The sequence below is a fragment of the Carassius gibelio genome, chromosome A2 (assembly GCF_023724105.1).
Source record: "Carassius gibelio isolate Cgi1373 ecotype wild population from Czech Republic chromosome A2, carGib1.2-hapl.c, whole genome shotgun sequence".
NCBI classification, from domain to species: domain Eukaryota; kingdom Metazoa; phylum Chordata; class Actinopteri; order Cypriniformes; family Cyprinidae; genus Carassius; species Carassius gibelio.
This window is the reverse complement of record NC_068372.1, coordinates 24,804,202-24,825,624: the sequence shown is the minus strand read 5'-3', so window position 1 is coordinate 24,825,624 and position 21,423 is coordinate 24,804,202. Positions and strand designations below refer to the sequence as shown.

The window sequence follows — 21,423 nt, the reverse complement described above, 5'->3', positions numbered from 1 at the left end:
AACGGTGACGCTACCATGAGATAAACCAACAGTGAGCATCCTGAGACCATCCATGTGTGGGGTTTAATTCAACTAAAGGAGTGGGCTCTCTCATAATTCTGCCCAAAAACACTGGTACAGTGGTACAGCACCTGGCCGCATGTTGAACTGACAACAGCCGGCTCCTTAACACCAGTAAGACAAAGGAGCTCATTGTGAACTTCAGGAAGAAGAAAGGAAGCATGCATGACCCCATCCACATTAATGGGATGCTTGTAGAACGTGTCTCCAGTTTCAAGCTCCTCCACCTGGTCCAGCCTGGTCAAGAAGGCTCATTTCTCTCATGAGAAGAGAAGGCTCATCTTTTCTTATAGGACACTGAAGAAGCATACACATATTCTTGACCAGTTGTATCACAGTCTGTTTATGGGAACTGCTCAGATGCTGACCGCAAAGCACTGCAGAGGGTGGTGAAAACCGCACAACATATCACAGGGACACCACTTCCTGCTTTTGAATGCATCCAGAGAAAACGCTGTCTACATCGAGATCACAGAATTCCTAAGGACTCCTCTTACCCTGACCACAGACTGTTTAACCTCCTGCCCTCTGTGAGCCGCTTCAGGAGCCTCTGGAAAAGGACCAGCAGACTCAGGAACAGCTTTTTCCCTACAGCTGTCTCCTAACTGAATTCTGCCCACTGAACCCCACCGCACCACTACACACTCCTCATCCCTCCTCATCTCTTCATCTGGTTTACAACACAACAACAACAAAAAAAACAGTTGCACTTGTTATTACTTGCACTACTGTCTGATCATTCATACAGAATACTAAATAATCCATTTATATTTTTTTGCACCTTTTAATGTCTATTGCACTAGTGTAAATAATATTCATATGTTCATAGTTTTCTGCAAATAGGGTACAAACTTATTACACATTCCATCTGTATAATATTTTTTTATAGTACACCTGTCTGTATATCATGCTGATAGTATTTAAAAATCTGTAAATGATGTCTATAGTACTGCTTTATCTGTATATGTATTGTACATTTGTAACATATTGTAGAAATATACCTGTACTTACTGTTTATTGAACTTCTGGTTAGATGCTAACTGCATTTCGTTGCATTGTACCTTAAATGTACAATGACAATAAAGTTGAATCTAATCTCCTTTACACTTAAATAAGTAAAAAAATTAAACAAGAAAAGCATTTCATTAAACTTGTTTGGGAAAAGATGAATGACTGGCAGTGTGGTGGTTTCCACGGTTGTGAGTGTTTTTCCCGCCCGGACAGAGGAGGTTTGCGATCTCGTGGTGGGGGCAGACAGCTGTCCGGTCTCGCGCATTACAGTTCTCATATATGGTCACGTAATCATGGCAACCTTGACGTATCCATTCTAAAAACAGACCAGAAGTGGAAGGAAGGTGACGAAGCGTTTTTGTACGCGTCCCACACGGGTAGACATTACGACTGAATTTCTTTTGTAAGAAAATAAAAATAGACAGACCAGCACACACCAGAGTGTGTTTGACCAGTGCGTGCGCTCCGCGTGATGCGCGTGGGTTTAGACTACTGGTGCCCAAGAACGCGGAGACCATGGAGAGTTTGGAGAGGCAGCTGATATGCCCTATTTGCCTTGAGATCTTCACCAAGCCGGTGGTGATACTACCGTGCCAGCACAACCTTTGTCGCAAATGTGCCAATGACATCTTTCAGGTACCGCCAGTATATACGAAAACTTAAAGTTAACAGCTATTTTTGGAGCATGGTATTTCATAACACCATATTTAAAATAACATCTCAAAAAGCTGGCATGAACATTTGGTGGTTCAAGACTGTCTTGTGCTTGGAATGGCTTAGAACAGCTAGTAAACAGTTTAGACTACCCAAAAGTACCAGTTTAAGCTTGATTTTCTACTGGTGCTTTTAAACTCAGCAGCTGTTCTGCTGTATAATAATGACAACTTATTATTTATAATACATATTTGTGTGTACAATTGGAAAAGTTAGTAAAGTTATGGGTGAAATGGGTGGATTTCATTCTTCATCTTCATCGTAATTGATATATTTTTCTGCTCATTATTGTATAATAATTACAACAGTATTGATAAAGTAATATTTCTTCTGTCAGTGTATTGTTTTATTTATATATAATGCATGTGATTGTATATTAGATCCCCTTGTAAGGAAAATTAAAATGTATTTGTATGTATTTTAGGCCTCAAACCCCTACCTGCCCACACGAGGAGGTTCTACATTGGGCTCTGGTGGCCGGTTCCGCTGCCCGTCCTGTAGGCATGAAGTGGTTCTGGATAGGCATGGGGTGTATGGCCTGCAAAGGAACCTATTGGTGGAGAACATCATAGATATGTACAAACAGGAATCCAGCGGGTACTTTTACTATAACTAAACCTGCTTCATATCCTCTTCTCTAATCATTTATGCTGTATAATAATTCTATTCCATTCAAGCACATTGTCCATTTGTGTATGTGTGTGTGTTGGGCTATAAGTAGGCCAATGTGATAGGAGCTATTCCAGACACAATTTGTGCTTATCAGTTGCCCCAACAGCACGCACACATTTGGAAACACATCTACGTGAACAACAACAGTTACTGTCTCTCAATTCTCTTTTTGGTTTTTGTTGAAGATTCATTTTTTATTACTCTATATATTTATGCACAACATTTTAAACACTAGTTGGTGTAAACAAGGCAATTTAATACAAATCTTTGTTTGTGTGTCAGCAGCAGTAAGCCTGAGCCAGAACTGAAGAATGACATGTTGATGTGTGAGGAGCATCCGGATGAGAAGATTAATATATACTGTGTGACCTGCTCTGTTCCCACTTGTTCGATGTGTAAAGTCTTTGGGAGTCATCAGTCCTGTCAGGTTGCTCCACTCAAATCTGTCTATGAGACCCAGAAAGTGAGGCTGCTTTAAATCTATATTTCTGCTTTCCTCTCCCTGCACCTCTGTATTTAATCTTCATGATGATTGATCAGTTTATGTTTATGTGATTGTGAGCACAGACTGAGTTGTCCGATGGTGTTGCTGTGTTGGTTGGCAACAATGACAGAATTCAGGGCATCATCAGTCAGCTAGAGGAAAGCTGCGGAGCAGTGGAGGTATGTGGTTGTTATATACAGATATATATATTTTTTGACAATGTCATCAACTTTTAGTTATTTCTTACATTATGGTCCATGCATGGATGTCAGTGCATGTGTGTTTGTATGTAGGAGAACGGTCGTAGGCAGAAGTCTCGTGTATGTGAGTGGTTTGATCGTCTGTATGCTCTTCTGGAAGAGCGCAGAGGAGAACTCACACTGAAGATCACCGCAGAACAGCAGGAGAAACTTGACTACATTGGTGGCCTACAGTGCAAGTAAATGCACACATACACACACACACATATATATATATATATATATAAATGCACACTAATCTTAACACACTGCTAATCACAGCAATCACCTGTGTAGTTACAGAGAGCACCTGGATAACACAGCCAAATTAGTGGAGACAGGAATTCAGACGATGGAGGAATCTGAGATGGCCATCTTCTTGCAGGTTGGCCAAGTTTTGGATTGTAGACTTGCGTGCTTTTCTTTAACAAAAAAATGTTGTGTATTAGAAAATAAAGCATGTTTTTCCTAAGCAATGGATTAAGTTTTTAATCTACATGTCTCTCTAACAGAATGCAAAGCCTCTACTACAAAAGTAAGATTTAAATAAACATTTTACCGATATGTATATAAATAAATTGTAATCACTTCTCCTTTATGCCATCTTATTCATTCTTTCTTTTAAAATTCAGGATAGCAGAAGGGAGGAATGTGTCTCATTTAGAAAAGGTGGAACGGGGATATGAAAATATGGATCATTTCACTGCAAACTTCAGCCCTGAACGAAGAGCAATACTCAGCATAGACTTTACCAAAGGTAAATTAACTCTAATACTAACCTTAATCATTTTTTAAAATCTGTTCCTTTATATAAAGTCTTCCTCTCTGTAGATGGTGATGAAAATGAAGTGGATGATGATCAGGAAGAATTAGCAGGTACTACTGTAAATCCGGAGACTCAGACATCTTTAGTGGCTACGCCTGCCCCGGCCCAGCAGAGACAAACCCCTGTACCGACATCTCCACCAACGGCAGCTGACTCCTCCCAGATGTCATCAAAACCAAGCCAATCAGTGAACATCAACCCAGCAGAGAACACGCCCTTTACGCCCACTCCAGACACGAGTCACAACTCTTCAACAGACACACCTGTTCAGGTAAGATTCTGTCTCTCTTACTCTCATCCATATTTGTGATGCCTTGTAATTGTAATTATTTAATCAAATGATTTTGTATTGGTCAGTAAATATTCTTAACTTTGGTTGGTGAAAGACTCAGAAAAACATCTGAGGACATATAGGGATCACTGTTTAGTGGTTGCTGTTTTGGGATCAGGTTCCATTTAGCGGAGATTGAAACTAACACAATCTCATGGCAATTATTTATAATACATATTTTATGTTTTGTCAAATTGGTGTTGGTTGCTATTTAGTATGATCTCATTCTTACATTCTTGGATGATCTGGACACTATGGTCCTAATGAGTTACTTGTGGACCTTCATGCTTATTTTTTTCCCTAAAAATCATACAGTACAAGACCACTGACACCAAAATATGGACAATTTGTAGTTTATTTGGTAACACTTTAGAATAATGGTCCATTAGTTAATGTTTGTTAACTACTTTAGTTAAAATGATCTAAGCAAGAGCAATCCTTCTACAGCATTTATTAATCTTAGTTTATGTTAATTTCAACATTTACTAATGCATTATTCAAATCAAAAGTTGTGCTTGTTAACATTAGTTAATGCACTGTGAATTAGCATGAACTACATGTGACAATGAATAACTGTATTTTACTAACATGTAGTTGTAGTTAACTAACATTAACTAATGGACCATTATTCCATGTTAACGTGTATTTTTATTTTTGTTTATGTAGTTTTTTTTAATTAGTCAAGTTATACTTTTTGTAAAACAAACTAGAACATATGTTGACAAATTCAGTGAATTACATTGAAATATTATAATTTTTTTCTTTAGAATTCAACATGATGAAAATCTAAAATGTTAGCCATGACATACTGAAAGATATTTCTTTTTCAAAATTACCATAAATTTTAGCATAGTTTATATGGTTCTTTATTTATTTATGATGTGACCCAGTCTCTCTAAACTAAAGAGAAATTGAGATAATAAAAATACAACTGCCTGCCTGGAGAGAGTGCAACAATCTTTTCAACAAATTATATTCTAATGAAAATGTTGAACATTGATTCAGGTCTTTTGCCCACATTAATAGCCACAATATGTCTATTTGTGTGTGTGAGTTTTTAGGAATGTCACAATATCATTCTCATAAATGCTTTGGTAAATTAATTTACTTATATAATCAGAAACCAGAAAGAACTGAGTAATAACTGAAAGTGTCCTCAGAAATACAACTAAACAGAATTAAAGAGGAATACAAACAGTGTCCATTTAAGTATGAGCAATAGGCTGGTAGCTTCATAATCTGAACTTCTAGTCAAAAGGATGGAAGTTTTGGTCCAAAAAGAGCTGATGACAAAACCAGAACAATACTGAATTACGAGTGACGATCACAAAATTCTAAACACTAAACCCTGACCTGCCCCGTTTGTAACCATTCGGTCATTTCAAAACCACAGAGAAATGCTGTATTCTGTTATGAGCACAGATTACTATGAAAACCCTTTTGCTCTGTTTTACTGTTTCAATTTCTGTCCAGCCATCATCATCTGTCTCTTTCCATCTCACTTTTTCCTTCTTTTCCATATATTTAGGTAACTGCGGGTCCTAGCCAGACATCTGAGGATGGAACACACCATGTTTTCTCTTTTTCCTGGTTAAATATGCCAAAATAATATCAGACTAAGTTAGTAAACATCACAGTACGTTCCAGAAAAGTACTTCATAACTAATATTTTGTTACTTTGACACTTCATAATAAGTCATAAATATGCATTTAATATCAATGTAGGAATTTGGAAAGATGTTAGGCCTAAATATTCATTGATAATATTTTCTGACTAAAGTAACTGACTAAAATGGAAAATAAAGGAATATTGTGTATAAATCTTGTCTTTTGTATATTTTTATATGCGTGTTTCGGAATACATTAAAAGACGAAGGAAAAGGCATACAACAAGAATAAAAATATTTAAAAAGAGTATTCACATGTAAACCCTGTACATGTCTTACGTCACTTAAACATAAAATCATATTTTAATACGTTATACATATAATGTTTGTGTAAGTCGTGCATTATTTTCCTAAATCGTTCATAATCTTGCGATTGTTGCTCGCGCGCTGGGCCAGTTGTTCGTCTCGCGCCATCTGCAGCACCTCGCGCAACAGGTGAAAAGTCAGATCCAGGGAAATTGGTGGATCCTCAGACCGGCGCTGCCGCTTCTCGAGGCTGTTCAGGATCTCGTTACCGACAGTACCGAGCTTACCTCCTAACCGCCGCTGCGTGAGCTGCAGCTGAAGCGCCTCGGTGCGTGTCGGTGATCCCCGGTTGGCCGCGCGCGGACTGTGAGCGGCCTTGTCCAGCCTGATGAAGTACTCAGCTCCTGAGCGCATCAGAACCGGCAACTGCATGTTCGTCTGTCCGGGGGCGGATCCAGAACGCGAGACGAAGACACCAAGACACACAGCAGCGAGTAGCACGTGCAGCTTCATTGAGGAAAACTCCTGGTTATCTGAATAAACATGATATGATATGAGGCGATCAAATGTGTCCAGGACTCTCTCTCTGTTTACTTTAATACGTGCATGTCTTTTTATACTTTCTTTAATAATTTTATATGACCCATAGCTTTATGGGTTCCATAAATCGGAGACTACTAGAAAATGCTTATATTTCACAATTTTATTTTAAACCTGAAAATATTCCATTCCGTTTGAGCATTTTTAATGACATGCGGGCATATAGTCATCCTGATACGCTTTAATGTTTAATGCATTTCATTTATTTTTTTTACATTTATTTATTTATTTCTTCACTGTATAGTTTCACGTTAAAACTTATGTAAGAACTTATGTCTGGCATTAAAAAAAAAGTAGGCTCAGACATTTGACTGAATTTCATCAGGCCTACTTTTATTACAAACAATTATTTCAATCAAATAACTAACACACATTAAGCCATTAACATAGCTACAGTTTACTTTACATTTATGTAATTGTGTAAAAGGCCTGATTTGAGTTCATACTTACCTCAGGTCGGTGTCCTCTGGAAGTTACCTTGTTTGTGAGAGTGGGTTGTCGGTGCATCTCGAGCATCAATGGGTTTATTTATATGAGGCAAAGAGCATCATATTTCTGAGATGACAGAATCACCGGAATGAGTCATTGAATAATTGGCTGCGGTTCAAGTAAATCCAAAATGAAAATGCTCTTGCATTCCGTCGTGAGTTTAGTTCAAGCTGTAGATTTAATCGAGATTCAGTCTCCTGTGAATTAACCGGGACTTTCTTAATTCGTGTTAATGAATCTGAATCAACCGCCGGTAATTGAGAGACTCTGTTGATGACGCACTGACGCGCCGAGGGAGGGCAGCGCATCTCCACCTGTTCACATCGTTGGCAGCGGCACATATGAGCGCAAGATCTGAGACACGAGTTATCAATCCAGGTTACGGGGAAAACGACCTCCCACGCGGTTTTAGCAGGTTTACATCTTACCCTATTAAAATAATCACCAACCTGGACAAAATGCATTCATTTATTTTCCAAATGGCCTGTCGTGGGAATGAGCTCAAACATGATAAATGCCTAGCCGTGAAACGCGGACTTCATCGCTCCGTGAGGGGACAGTTACTGAGTCACCGCATTATACAGATAATGTATTCATGTTTGTGGATTATTTAAGAGGAACAGGTGTTTTTTCCAGGTTGCAACTGCTTTTTTGTTTGGTAAAATGTTTGTCTAGGGAAATGTGAATGTATACGAGTTTGCATAAATTTGCTAGAATTTGATAACTTTGTTAAATAAAGTTTTCTTTTGGTTCTTCAGCTAATAAAACAGAGAGATCAGAGACCATTCCTTCATCCAGAATCACTCCAGACCCTTCAGATTCCCAGCTCCATGTTGGTGCCTCTTCTCTTCAGTTCACCACACTCATTTTCTGTAGGGTTCAGGTTAGAGGAATGGAATGGCCTTAGCAGAAGCTTGGTTTTGTGCTCGGTGACCCATTTCTGTGTTGCTTTTGAGGTTTGTGTTTGGATTATTGTACGTTTGGAAGATCCAAACATGGCTCATTATAAGATTTCTAACAGAGTTAGGCACTTTTAGATTTTTTATCTGTTGGTATTTGAGAGAATCAAAGATGCCATGTGTCTGAACAAGATGTCCAGGACCTCCAGCAGAAATATAGGCCCATAACATAAAAAATACAGCAGTATATTTCATTGTACCCATGGGGTACTTTTTATCCCCATGTGTTCACCAAACCCATCTTAAGCTTGAAAAATATTTCCTTAAAACCTCCTGAACAACCTATGGTGATGGGTGCTGTTTGACATTTTTTTTATTTTTAAGGTTTTCTGACCACGAGACTCTATTTTTGCGCTATTTTGTGCAATTCTCCAGCTGTGGTCCTTGGAGTGTCTTTAGCCACTCAAACTCTCCTCCTCACCGTGCATTAAGTAGACACATGTCCTCTTCCAGACAGATTTGTAATATTTTATGTTGATTGGAATTTTTTTTACTATTGGAAATGGGAATTTTCACAGATTTAGCTTTTTTCTTAAAGCCACTTCACTAATTTGTGAAGCCCAATTATCTTTTGCTGCACATCAGAAATGTATTCTTTGGTTTTTCTCATTGTGATGGATGATTAGGGGAATTTGGGCTTTGTTTTCCATCCTATTTTTATTTATGTGAAACAGGAAGCCTTATGTTAATTATGTTAATAATCACCCTGGAGTGCTCAAAATTGTGACTATGAATCGGAATATACTTCATAGATATTTTACTCATAAGAATTTCTAGGGGTGCCAATAATTGTGTCCAACTTGTGAGATTATCTCATTTATATAAAAAGTGTTTGTATTTGGTTTCTGTTTTATTATTCTGGTATAGTTACTGACATATTAATTAATTAAGTTAAAGTGGTTCAGCTGTTAGAAAAAGTGTTCTATTAAAATCAATTAACACAAACAGCTGCTTCACACTGAACAGTTCAGCACAACACCATTAATTAATTATGACTTGAGTAAAACACTGACAGCACACTATAAGACAACATGGACATGCTTAATGCATCATTTCATGACTGTGGTATAAATCAATATGTTATATTTTGTAGTATGTTTTCATGCATCTTGTAGGAATCAAATTGATGGATTATTTGATGATTTTTGGTGACTGTCATTGGATGAACAAGTGAATGCAATAAAACTACATGGGCAACTATATGAGACTTTTATGGGCAATAAAATGAGACTTTAATGAAAAGATACTCTATAATAATAATAATAATAATAATAATAATAATAATAATATCTTTTTTTTTTACTTTGCTAAAAAGAAGAAGAAGCAGCCTGTATTAGGCAATTTAATTAACTCCCATTGTGACACATAAATATAAATATAAATATAAATATAAATATAAATATAAATATAAATATAAATATAAATATAAATATAAATATAAATATTTCCACCTCAGTCATGAGCGCATACCTGTCAGCAGGTGGCAGACGAACACAGTGCGAACTGTACGTGTCTGCAGTCGCGCGCAAGCGGGCGCGAGCAGAAATCATGGCAGGCGGTGAGAGAGTCGCTCATTTGATGCGTCAGCTCGCGAGCGCGGCGTAAGTTTAAATCTTTTAAGTTTGCACCGTTAAGGTATTAAAGTGTGTTAGTTTTAGTGAGTGCACGTTTATATTTCTATGTGTATAGGTTATGCATGTTGACTCTTATCAATGCCCTAAGATAAATAAGAGTTGTAAACAGAGCCTTAAAGGGACAGTCCACGAACATAAATTCGAACATAATGAACTCACGAGTCACGCTCATGTTGTTCCAAACCTGGAGGAATTTCTTTCTTATGTGGAACAGAAGATAAGATAATAGGCAGTTTCATTTCATAGCTTCTTTTTTTTCAGAATGTTGACTGATTTCCCCTGTCAAAGATCTCCCTTTTGTTTTCCACAGAATAATCATTTAAACAACTGCTATTTTTTGAATGCAATATCTTTTATAGGTGCAGATGCCCGGCTCATTCTCAAGCATATTCCCACACTTATAATCGAGGTAAAATATTTCAGTGATTTTTCTCTGAATAAATGGACGCTGTCATATGTGAGTGTGTTTTGTGTGTGTAGTTTCTACAGGTGAGGTTCATATGCGTGAACGGAAAACAGATTATGCATTTGAAGTAAGTGCACAACATACATGCATTTAATATTAATAGTTATGCATTGTGAAATATTTTTTAAAACAATGTGAAATATTTTTTTTAAACAATATGAAATATTTTATTTTATACCTTGTTACATGATATACAGTTATTTATAGTGAAACACTTTTCTCTATCAATGTCAGTCACTCAGTATAATTATGAATCTGAATATCCAGGAGTTACATCATAACATCAAAGATCTTTATACTATAATAATTAGAAATATTATTATTATTGTGGTTATCCATTTCATTCTTGTTGTTCCGTTTCAGATGGCTTGTTCAAATATCAGATATGGAGCAGGAGTTACCAGAGAAATTGGCATGGTAAATTGTATCATTATTTACTCACCCTGTTTTTGTATGTGCACCATTTGTAGGCACTGAGCTGATTAAGTAGACTCTATTATTGCTCAACATATTGCATATTTCTCAGAAAGTCCCTCTTCAGTTGATTTCAGTTTAGCTTTGGAGTTCTCAGTCGTTGGTTTTTATAATCAGGATTTGCAGAACATGGGAGCACGTAATGTGTGTCTGATGACGGATAGGACCTTGTCTCAGCTGCCGCCGGTTGGAGTAGTGTTGGACTCATTGACGAAACATGGAGTCAAATATAAGATCTATGAGGATGTGCGAGTAGAACCAACAGACAAAAGGTGAAAATGTGATGTTCATGTAAGTGTTTCAAATTAAAAACAACAATGTGAAAGCAACGTCTCTTTCTCTTTTCAGCTTTAAAGCAGCGATTGATTTTGCCAAACAAGGACATTTTGATGTGTATGTTGCTGTGGGCGGGGGCTCTGTGATTGACACCTGTAAAGCAGCCAATCTCTATGCGTCTCATCCAGAGGCAGAATTTCTAGACTTTGTCAATGCACCAATTGGAAAAGGAAAACCCATCACAGCCTCACTGAAACCACTCATCGCTGGTACAAAGTCAAACTTAATATTACTTTTTCTTTTTTTTCCCTTTGTTGTGTCTCTCTCTCTCTCTCTCTCTCTCTTTCTCTTTCTCTTAACAACCATTCACCATAGAACAAACATTTAAAAACTATTGCAGAAATGCTGATAAATTATACATGTGTTTTTGTGTGTGTTTGTGTATGTGAAAGTTCCTACTACGGCTGGAACGGGGAGTGAAACTACAGGAGTGGCTATCTTTGACTTTGAGGACCTGAAGGCCAAAACTGGTTTGCAGAAACATTTTACTCATTAACATTTCATCATTGTTCTCCATATACAGAGTTCAGAAAGGTTGAGTGTTGAGTTTTAGATTTAAAGGGGGGGTGAAATGCTATTTCATGCATACTGAGTTTTTTACACTGTTAAAGAGTTGGATTCCCATGCTAAACATGGACAAAGTTTCAAAAATTAAGTTGTACGTTTGAAGGTTTGTCACAAGTTTTGGAAAGTTTTTTTCAAGTATGGCTCTGTGTGACGTTAGATGGAGCGGAATTTCCTTATATGGGTCCTGAGGGCACGTTTGCCGGAAGAGCACACGCTCCCGTACAGCACAGCACTGAGAGCACAACAGACTTCACTGATCAGAGCGAGAGCGCCGCGAAATGTCACAAAAGAAGTGTGTTTTTGGTTGCCAGGGCAAGACAACCCTGCACAAATTACCAAAAGAGAAACAGCATTAAGGGACCAGTGGATGGAGTTTATTTTTACAGAGCATCAACGGAGTTGTGCAAGTGTTTGTGTTTGTTCCCCTGCATTTCGAAGATGCTTGTTTTACAAACAAGGCCCAGTTTGACGCCGGATTTGCACATCGTTTATTTCTTAAAGGTCCCCTTCCTCGTGATTCCATGTTTTAAACTTTAGTTAGTGTGTAATGTTGTTGTTAGAGTATAAATAATATCTGTAAAATGCTAAAGCTCAAAGTTCAATGCCAAGCGAGATATTTGATTTAACAGAATTCGCCTACAAAAAACGACTCGTTTGGACTACAGCCCTCTAGTTCCTGCAGTAATAATGTCACTAAAACAGTTTTTTTGACTAACCACCGCCCACATGAATTCACAAACGGGGGCGTGGCCTTGTTGCGCACCGACGAAGAAGGAAGAGCTGTTTGTTTTTGTCGCCATGTCGTTGAAACGCTGTTTTTTTTTTATCTTGGAGTCCAATCATCTTTGTTTGGGCTTCCCAGGAACGCTGTACTTTGAGATTAATGGTTACAATTTATGTTTAACTCGTTTCCCGAACATTATAATGCACATGTAAAACTATGTGCAGCTCATTTTGCTGAGGACAACTTTCTTAATCTCAATCAGTTTAATGCTGGATTCGCACAAAGATTATTCTTGAAAGATGGAGCAGTTCCCTCTTTGTCTGGAGAAGGCATTGTTTATGGACCACAACTGGTAAGTGTATATTATTATTTAAGCTGGTGCGTTTAACAGTTTCTGTAACTTACTACACAAAGGGCAACGCTGTTTAGCTTTGTTAACTAGATTTTAGGGCTGTGCAAAAAGACGAATGCGGTTTTCATGCGCATTTCGTCAGTAAAAACGCTCCTGTGACTATAAATACATCTCCAGCACGTGCGTTCTAGCCCAATCACGTTACCAGGAGGGCAGCCTGCTCTCAGCTGCTGTCGAATCACAACACAGGTAACGCTGGCCCAATCAGAACCCGTTACGTATTTCTGAAGGAGAGGCTTCATAAAACAAGGAAGACATCAGCCCGTTTTTGTGACAGTGAAAACAGCGGTATACAGATAAGTGAATTGTGTGAAAAATACAGTGTTTTTGTACACGCGAAACATGAACACGTTATATTGCACATTGTAAACACAATCAAAGCTTCAAAAAAGCGCGTAAAACGGAACCTTTAAGGATAATGCAGTCCCAACGAAAAAGGGTCACGACTGTGTGTTGGAACCGCATGCTGTGAGTAAAACTGCTTCAAATATCTCTGTGTTATTAACTTTGCTATCGGCGCGTAAGCACATCAAGTAAACAACATGCGATGTTGTCATCAAACTGCACTTTCCACATGTACAGCTTAAAAAATAAATAAAAATAAATAAAAAAAGACGACAAAGTGGAACTTAGTCATTTTCCAAAACCGCTAAGCAAATATATACAGTTTCAGTACATACCACATAGAGACGTTGTTGCTGATGCTGCTTATGTTAAATTTCAGCCTCTGGATCTGATTCCAGATCATAAATATACGCTGAATCTGACTGTTACCATGGTTTGTTTTGGTTGGTTTTGTCCTCACGGTGTCACAGCTTCCAAATGCTCTCAAAGCAAAAGCCTACTGGCGCTCGTGATTCTTTAGCTCCGCCCACACGTCACGCCTCCAGCCGGTCGTGTTTTTCCGGGAAAAATTGGTACAGACTATCTTTCTCTTAGGAATATAATAAAACTAAAGACTTTTTGGAGTTATGAAGGATGCAGTACTACTCTATAGGTACTCAAGATTAACAGGATATTGAGTGAAAACGGGCATTTCACCCCCCCTTTAAGATGACGTAATGGTTAATTAGTTAGGGTGTCGTGTGTAAGTTTGTTGTGTAAGCTTAGCAAATTAATATGTTTGTCTTTTCAGGTATTGCAAATCGAGCCCTAAAGCCCACTTTGGGGATGGTGGATCCCTTACATACTCTGCACATGCCATCAAGAGTGGCAGCTAACAGTGGCTTTGATGTGCTCTGGTGTGTTTACATGCACACACTATTTATTAACTATGTTCTAATTAATAAGGCAATCACTAAACAAGGTAACGGTATTATTAACTGTGAGAAAATGTAAGTAAACTTACAGAAAGTAGTGGTTTGAAGATTCTGTATAAACCTGCTTTATTATCTGCCCATTCGGTGCTTTTATATTTTTGAATGAAAAGAAATAAAATAAAAACGTATTAATGCTAATATATAGTGAAATAAGCAGCCATTACTCTTGTGTCAGATGATCTTTCAGAAATCATTCTGATATACTAATTCTAATATAACACTCATTTTTTGTAGGATTCTTTGATGAATAGAAAGTTAACAGCATTTATTTGGTCATTATCTTGTGTAACAATGTAAATGTCTTTACTGTCACTTTTGATCAATTTGATGCATTTTTACTGAAATTATTTGTGTCTTTAAAAACAAAAAACTTACTAACCCCAAATTTATGTAACTAACGCGTGTATATTTGATATTTATGTTTAGATAATGATATTCATTGTGCTTGGTTTAAATCCTTCTCTTTTTAGTCATGCATTAGAGTCATTCACTGCTTTGCCGTATAACCTAAGGAGTCCCTGCCCATCCAACCCCATCAATCGCCCAGCTTACCAGGGCAGCAATCCAATCAGTGATGTTTGGGCAAGACATGCTCTCAAGATCGTTGCCAAATACTTGAAGCGGTATGTTTCTGTTTTTTGGATTTATAATATGATTTAAGTCATGAGTTTTGGGGTTCATTAACTATTTGGGTACTTTATTGAAATATTTGATTCTGTATTTTTAAATGTTTATATTTAAATGTAATATTGTTAAGATATGAAAACGTGTGTGTTGTAGAGCGGTGCGTGATGCTGGAGATGTGGAGGCTCGCTCCAGCATGCACCTGGCCAGTGTGTTTGCTGGAATCGGCTTTGGCAATGCAGGAGTCCATTTATGGTAATTAAATAGAACTAACATTAAATTAACACCAAAAAAAAGAGTTGATTCTGGTAATGAGTTTGGCAGCATCGAATTGCAACACACTTAAGAGACTGCTAATGGAATCACTAGTGCTGCACTGTAGTACGCTAAATCTCCATATTTGTATGCATCATCAGACAGCACAGGTGGACTGAACTTACTGCTGTGAGAGTTCAAAGAAAGGCGTAGAGATCTCACAGCTCTTGTTGAAAGTTAGTAATGGCTAGTTGGTGATGCAGGCATTGACCTTCATGCCACTTTTAAGATAACATGCATTTAATTTCAAATCACATGTACAATGATGTCCTTCCAATAGGTCTATATAGATATTTGTGGAATTTATATGATAATGTGTTGTTGACTTTTCCTTTTCCCTGTTCAAGTCATGGAATGTCATATCCCATTGCTGGGAATGTCAAAACTCACAGGGCTAGAGGCTACAATGTAGAACATCCTATAGTGGTAAATATAAACTGTATTACACTACTGTTCAAAAAATCTGGGGTCAATAAGTTTTTTTTTTCTTTAGCACCAAATCAGCATATTATAATGATTTCTGACGGATCATGTGACATTAGAGGAATATATTTAAAAATATATTAAAATAATTGATTCAAAATTTTAACTTTTTTTTTTTTTTTTTTTTTACTTGAAGTGATATTTCCCAGTACTGCTGTTTTTACTGTATTTTTGATCAAATAAATGCAGCCTGGTTGAGACTTAAAAAAATTATGACCCCAGACTTTTGAATGATCAGATCTCAGAGTAGTTTCTTTGCGTTTTTTCTTTGCGTTTTCTTTCAGCCTCACGGACTCTCTGTAGTTCTTACGTCCCCTGCTGTTTTTGCCTTCACTGCAAACATGTGTCCTGAGCGCCACCTGGAGGCTGCACAAATACTAGGTAAAACGCATAGAAAGCTAAACTCAAAACAGTGTCAAATAATAACACTGTAATGTGAAAGTAACTTATAAAAATGTCTCGTTCCGAGAAGCTGCTAAATAAATTTAATTAGTTTGTGTTGCTGTGATTTTATAGAAAGTTCTATATTTGAATCATTGTATGATTTAACTGACCATGGTTAATGTTAGTGTGTGTTTTATAAGGTACTGATGTGAGTAACATCAAGAAAGATGATGCTGGCCGTGTGTTGGCTGACACTCTCAGATCGATCCTGTATGACCTGGAAGTGGAGGATGGCTTGTTTGCAATCGGCTACACTAAAGAGGACATTCCATCTTTGGTGAAGGGCACCATCCCTCAGGTCAACATATCACAATGTCAAGTCATCATTTTTTTGCTGAAAGCTCAAATTCTGCTCCATCAAAAATCACCCAAGCAGCTTAATCACCTGAGAATGAGAAATATGGCAGTTTAAAGGACTGGACTCCTCCAGCTAAAGTCACTGTTTAAAAGAAATAAACAACAGCTGGGTACTATATGTTTTATAACCCCAGCTGAAAATGCAACACTTCAATGCTTACAACATTATACTAACCAATATCACATTATATTGTGTGTTATAGAGTTTGTTTGTTTGTTTGTTTGTGTGTGTTTGACAGGAGCGGGTAACTAAACTGTCTCCTCGAGCTCACACTGAAGAGGATCTGACTGATCTGTTTGCAGCATCCATGAAGCTCTACTGAACAGACTGAAGAACATTTTCACATATTGACGTGGTTCTCAGAAGCACAGCCTTTGATTAGCTGTGCTGATTTCATTATGTAAGCAGAGACACTGATCTTAACACTCTGACCTCAATTACTTTTAATCCTTTCAGTGATGTCACTGTCCCGAGCCAGAAAAGCAGAGACAGTAACACACTCACAATCAGATACTGTATTCTGCATGTCAGCATATTTAAGCATAATTATCATTGTGATATATGTAAACCACCCTGCACACACAGAGAGAGTATGCATGCTCTCCATTCAATCTAACTATTAAGGCTGATTTGTTAATCAGTGTGATTTAGACAGGTTGGATTTAAATGAGTCTAATCTAAGAATCAGGTTTAGACTTAATCTAGTTAGCAACATAGTTTTTTCTGCTGAGTTGTTTTTATATCTTAAATCAGTGATGAATTAAAATGGATTAATGCATTCAGATTAATTTGTTCATGCTGTCTGAAATGTTTATCTGAAGTGAGGAACCTTTTATAGGATTTTAAGTTCTGAAAATTAAATAAATATTCATACTTTCCCTATATCACTACACAAGTAATTTTCTTGGAAATGGAGCTAGAAGCATTAAAAACTGAATTTAATGGAGTATATCGACTATTGTGTGAAACATTATGAAATCAGAATATTTCTTACTGTACTGCAGGCTAATAAAATGTATGAAATCTGAAAATATTATCATTTTGTTGTGCCTTTTTTGACATATATGAAGTTTTCTATGTAGGGACCTGTTTCGCTAAAGGACTGGGTATAGAATGTGAAGTGTTGTGTCATTTGTTATTGGTGTGAGTGCAGCAGAGAGCTGACTTTTAGAAGCGTGTGATTGGCTGATCAGAGCTTTGGCTTCTGGAAGCGTGTGATTGGCTGGTCAGAGCTATGTCCTGCAGCATTTAATCTATTAACTATTAAGTGAAACAGATTTAAATAGATTTAAGAGTGACGTTTCCTAGAAAAGCACCTAAACATGATCTTGTAATGAGTGTGCGTGTAAGAGAGTATTTAAAGAGGGGAGAAGATTTAGCACTTGCAGTGATTCTTCTTGCAGTTTGTGTTTTGTTTGACTTCGTCATGCAGCAAATCTACACACAGAGCCATGAAGAGTTTGAGGTGTTCACCACTGTTCTGTCGCCTCAAGGTTAGTCATCTTTTCTTGCTCAGTTTTATCATTTCTGCTTAACTCACGAATATCATTACAGCAAAATGATTGATTCTTTCAGTTTGTCAGAAGAGAGTGATATTCAAGCACCAAGGAGAAATGGTAACAATTGGAGCTGCAGGATCATGGAATACAGTAGTTTATACTTACAGAGCTGATGGTGAAGGCAAGTAATGTTTATGTGTGTGTATTAGATGGTTGTGGCAGCAGACTACAGCGCAGACTGTGATGAAGAGCTGAGTGTCCGTGCCGGTGAGGTTGTGTTGCTGCTGTATCAGGAGAATGCTGACTGGTGTTATGTCCGACTTCAGAACGGAAAGGAAGGATACCTGCCCACAGCCTGCTTCACTACGGTACTCATGCACACAAACACGTACGATGCACAAATGATAAACTACATAGCGCACATGCTGCATTTTTCACTTCAAAACCATGTGTGTTCCCTTGTGGAAAAAGTACACTGTAGCATACTTTTAAAAAGAATATTCATTCTGGAAATAATAAAGCTACTTCAATAAAATATACTTTGGTGCAAACTGTAATATTAATGTTATTTGCAATTAAATGAAAACGTATAATAGTTAAAATTTATATTAAATGCAACTATTTTATCTTAAGAGTGTATTTTTGGACTCAGATAAGTAGGACTTGTTTAATTATGTATTTTTTTCAAATACTTTGTTGTCTTTTTGTAATATGGTTAAAGTGCCGTCAAATGTCCTGACAAGTATTTATGCAAGCTTAAATACATTTTAAAGTAATTTCTATTGTAACCTGAATGTTATGATCTTAAATATATTTGTAATGATGATCTTGAAATGTTGTCAGTTGAAAGGTATATTAACTTGAAATATAATACACAAATAATACATGTGCTTTAGGATGTTAGACAACACGTCAAAATAAGTGTACTTTAAAGCACAACAAAAGATTCTTAAAACACAATGCCTTAAAATGTACTTTTAATTTGACATTAAATTGGACACTTTATTAACATAATGCTTAATTATAATGAGAAGTCATGAAAGTATATGCTAAGTACAGTAAAGTGGTCTTTATTTAATTAATATTGTACTATCTGCAATAATTGTAATTTTATATTTTTTTATTTACTTTTAAGATTTGAAGTACACTAAGTGCACATATAATTATGCACAATTCTTTTCCACAAGGGTTAATAGGGAGTTGGTCCTCACATTGCTGCTGTAACAGCTTCTTGTCTTCTAGAAAGGCTTTCTACTCCATTTGTTTCTACAACCTTCATTTTAAGACGATTATTATATCATTTGCTTTAGAGTGTCACTAGGACGTATCAATTTCAGATGTCAAGATATTGCTTTTGCAACTTCTCCGAGATGCTTGGAACATAAAAACTGGAAACCTAAAATTAATATTTCCTACTGGCACACTACAGTTAAATATATAATGACCTATCTTAAAACTAATGTATATATGTGTATATATATATATAGAAGCAGGAGTCATTGAGGCCCTCTGTAACTCAGCCATCGCAGAGCTTTACACAAACGTCATCTAAAGATCGGATTGGCTGCTCTGGGTGAGTATTTATGATGTTGTGTAACTCTGATTTGTTTTTGTCGTGTTGTGTGATCACTGGTGTTTGTATCTCTAGAGGGCGTTCTCTGAATCTGCTGCGGCGAGCGTCTCTGTCAGGAGTGCCAGGTTCACCTCGGTTGCTTCAGCGGCTGCTCTCTCGTCGACGTAGTGAGGGACATGCTGTACGTTCGATCGGCTCCATCAATCATGCATTTCATCCTGACTGATCCATCTAACCCTAGAGCTCCAGTTTTCTCTTCTAAATGGGTCACAGAACATCAGAAACTAGGACAAGTCTGACACCAAAGTTCAGTCTGCATGCAACTCCTTCAGATTTGGAGATAAAACTGACTTTGGTGTCCTGATTAGGGTTTGGGGCCTCGGTAACTTCGTTGCCAGTTCCTAGCACTGAAACTGTTAACTGGTGTTAAGAATCTTTACCATTACTGCCCCGTGTAAATATGTGAATACTGGTAAAAAAAAAAAAAAAATGTAAAGCCCTGCAAGTTGCTTTGGATAAAAGCGTCTGCTAAATGCATAAATGTAAATATTGTGATTTTTTTTTTATCCGAAATTTCACACTCTTCTTCACCTATGAATGTATTTAATATGTACATGTTTTGACTAATAATACAGAAAGACTACAATGAGAAATTGTGATTATGTGTAAGTTTGTGTAATATATATATATATATATATATATATATATATATATATATATATATATATATATATATATATATATATATATGTAATTTTTATATTATAATGATAGTGTTGCCAAAGTTAATACCAACCCAAAAAAGTATAAAAATAAAATTATTTTTAATCTATAACAAAACACAGAGAAAACGCACTTGCAGAAAACCATTTACAATGGAAGTATTAAAGTATTATGTAGTGTATGTAAGTTTTTGTGTATATATTTTCCATTTTTCCTTTTTTTTTTTTTTATTCGACCCTGAATTTGTTTTATTCTGCATATTACATAAAAATGATACAATGTAATTTCAACCACACCTCAGATCATAACTTACCACACCACAAAGTATCTAAACTAAACTAAATTATTATTATTTATTATTTGCCATTTTCGATGGTATGAATACTGTTAAATGATGGTTTACCCTTGATGCTCTTTCATTTTTATGGACTTTTTAGCTTGTATTTTGAGGACGTTGGCACATAGCTCTGACTGCTGCAAAATGTAATGAAATTAAAAGTCATTTTGTAATTCACAGGCTTTAATGATCATCCCTTCATCAGGCTTAACTAGGAGAAAATATCAACTCTAATTTGGTAATACGTTACAATTAGGTTTAATTTGTGAATGCATTATGTATTATGAACTAACAATGAACAATTTCATTTAACTTCAGAATTTATGAAAATGAAAAACGTACTATTGTAAACATTTATTCATAATAGATTAAAGTTACAGTTGTTTTACAACCAAAAATATGAAACATAGTAATATTTAATTTTTTTAAGTAATTGTATTCAGCAAGGATTCATTAAATTGATCAAAAATGACATTAAAGGCATTTATAATGTTACATAAGATTACAAATAAATGAAATTTTCTTTTCATTAATGATATTTTTTCTCTTTTTTGCATTAAGTGGCACAACTGTTTTCAGCATTGATAAGAAATGTTTCTTGAGCACCAAATCATATAAAAATGTTTTCTAAAGGATCATGTGACACTGACAACTAGACCAATGATGCTGAAAATTCAGCTTTTTCATAATGGATAAATCTAAAATTTAAAAATGCAATACAATAGAAAAGTTATTTAACATTGTAATATAATATTACAATATCACCATATATATATATATCTATCAAAGGAGACTTCTTTCAAAAATCATACTGACCTCAAATTTTTGAACAGTAGT

General features: G+C 36.4%; 4 protein-coding genes across 6 annotated transcripts in view; 3 read left to right on the top strand and 1 right to left on the bottom strand.

The window, feature by feature from the left end:
• Nucleotides 1-21,423, top strand: part of LOC127934313 (apolipoprotein M) — a 72,263-nt gene that overhangs the window by 40,212 nt on the left and 10,628 nt on the right. The gene's annotated exons all lie outside the window — the stretch shown is intronic.
• On the top strand, nt 1,402-6,158 carry LOC127934270 (E3 ubiquitin-protein ligase TRIM63-like). 2 transcript variants are annotated; one of them, XM_052531551.1, is made up of 10 exons: nt 1,402-1,707; nt 2,210-2,382; nt 2,743-2,920; nt 3,025-3,120; nt 3,235-3,380; nt 3,478-3,565; nt 3,693-3,715; nt 3,813-3,937; nt 4,012-4,277; nt 5,866-6,158. In XM_052531551.1, the coding sequence occupies exons 1-10, from the start codon at nt 1,588-1,590 to the stop codon at nt 5,944-5,946; spliced, it is 1,296 nt and encodes a 431-aa protein (XP_052387511.1). In that variant the 5' UTR covers nt 1,402-1,587; the 3' UTR covers nt 5,947-6,158. The 2 variants fall into 2 exon arrangements, with proteins under 2 accessions (XP_052387511.1, XP_052387502.1); XM_052531542.1 differs by having other exon boundaries at nt 2,740-2,920.
• Nucleotides 6,323-6,763, bottom strand: LOC127934321 (corticoliberin-1). The gene has a single exon (XM_052531628.1). It carries the CDS (start codon nt 6,761-6,763, stop codon nt 6,347-6,349), a length of 417 nt encoding a protein of 138 aa, XP_052387588.1. The 3' UTR covers nt 6,323-6,346.
• On the top strand, nt 9,767-20,179 carry adhfe1 (alcohol dehydrogenase iron containing 1). Of its 2 annotated transcripts, XM_052531523.1 has the most exons (18): nt 9,767-9,899; nt 10,292-10,341; nt 10,413-10,465; nt 10,762-10,815; nt 10,990-11,144; nt 11,221-11,417; nt 11,601-11,678; nt 14,047-14,152; nt 14,701-14,853; nt 15,011-15,109; nt 15,517-15,595; nt 15,937-16,033; nt 16,237-16,394; nt 16,693-17,947; nt 18,030-18,070; nt 18,163-18,321; nt 19,441-19,526; nt 19,602-20,179. In XM_052531523.1, the coding sequence occupies exons 1-14, from the start codon at nt 9,847-9,849 to the stop codon at nt 16,774-16,776; spliced, it is 1,416 nt and encodes a 471-aa protein (XP_052387483.1). In that variant the 5' UTR covers nt 9,767-9,846; the 3' UTR covers nt 16,777-17,947; nt 18,030-18,070; nt 18,163-18,321; nt 19,441-19,526; nt 19,602-20,179. The 2 variants fall into 2 exon arrangements, with proteins under 2 accessions (XP_052387483.1, XP_052387491.1); XM_052531531.1 differs by lacking the exon at nt 18,030-18,070 and having other exon boundaries at nt 9,793-9,899.

Excerpts from the sequence above, each read along its gene's own strand:
- adhfe1 (XM_052531523.1), top strand. The coding sequence starts at position 9,847 with ATGGCAGGCGGTGAGAGAGTCGCTCATTTGATGCGTCAGCTCGCGAGC. Across the intron at positions 11,679-14,046 it reads GGACCTGAAGGCCAAAACTG|GTATTGCAAATCGAGCCCTA; the intron begins GTTTGCAGAAAC and ends TTGTCTTTTCAG. Across the intron at positions 15,110-15,516 it reads AATGCAGGAGTCCATTTATG|TCATGGAATGTCATATCCCA; the intron begins GTAATTAAATAG and ends TCCCTGTTCAAG.
- LOC127934321 (XM_052531628.1), bottom strand. The coding sequence starts at position 6,763 with ATGAAGCTGCACGTGCTACTCGCTGCTGTGTGTCTTGGTGTCTTCGTC.
- LOC127934270 (XM_052531542.1), top strand. The coding sequence starts at position 1,588 with ATGGAGAGTTTGGAGAGGCAGCTGATATGCCCTATTTGCCTTGAGATC. Across the intron at positions 2,383-2,739 it reads TACAAACAGGAATCCAGCGG|CAGCAGTAAGCCTGAGCCAG; the intron begins GTACTTTTACTA and ends TTTGTGTGTCAG. Across the intron at positions 2,921-3,024 it reads CTGTCTATGAGACCCAGAAA|ACTGAGTTGTCCGATGGTGT; the intron begins GTGAGGCTGCTT and ends TTGTGAGCACAG.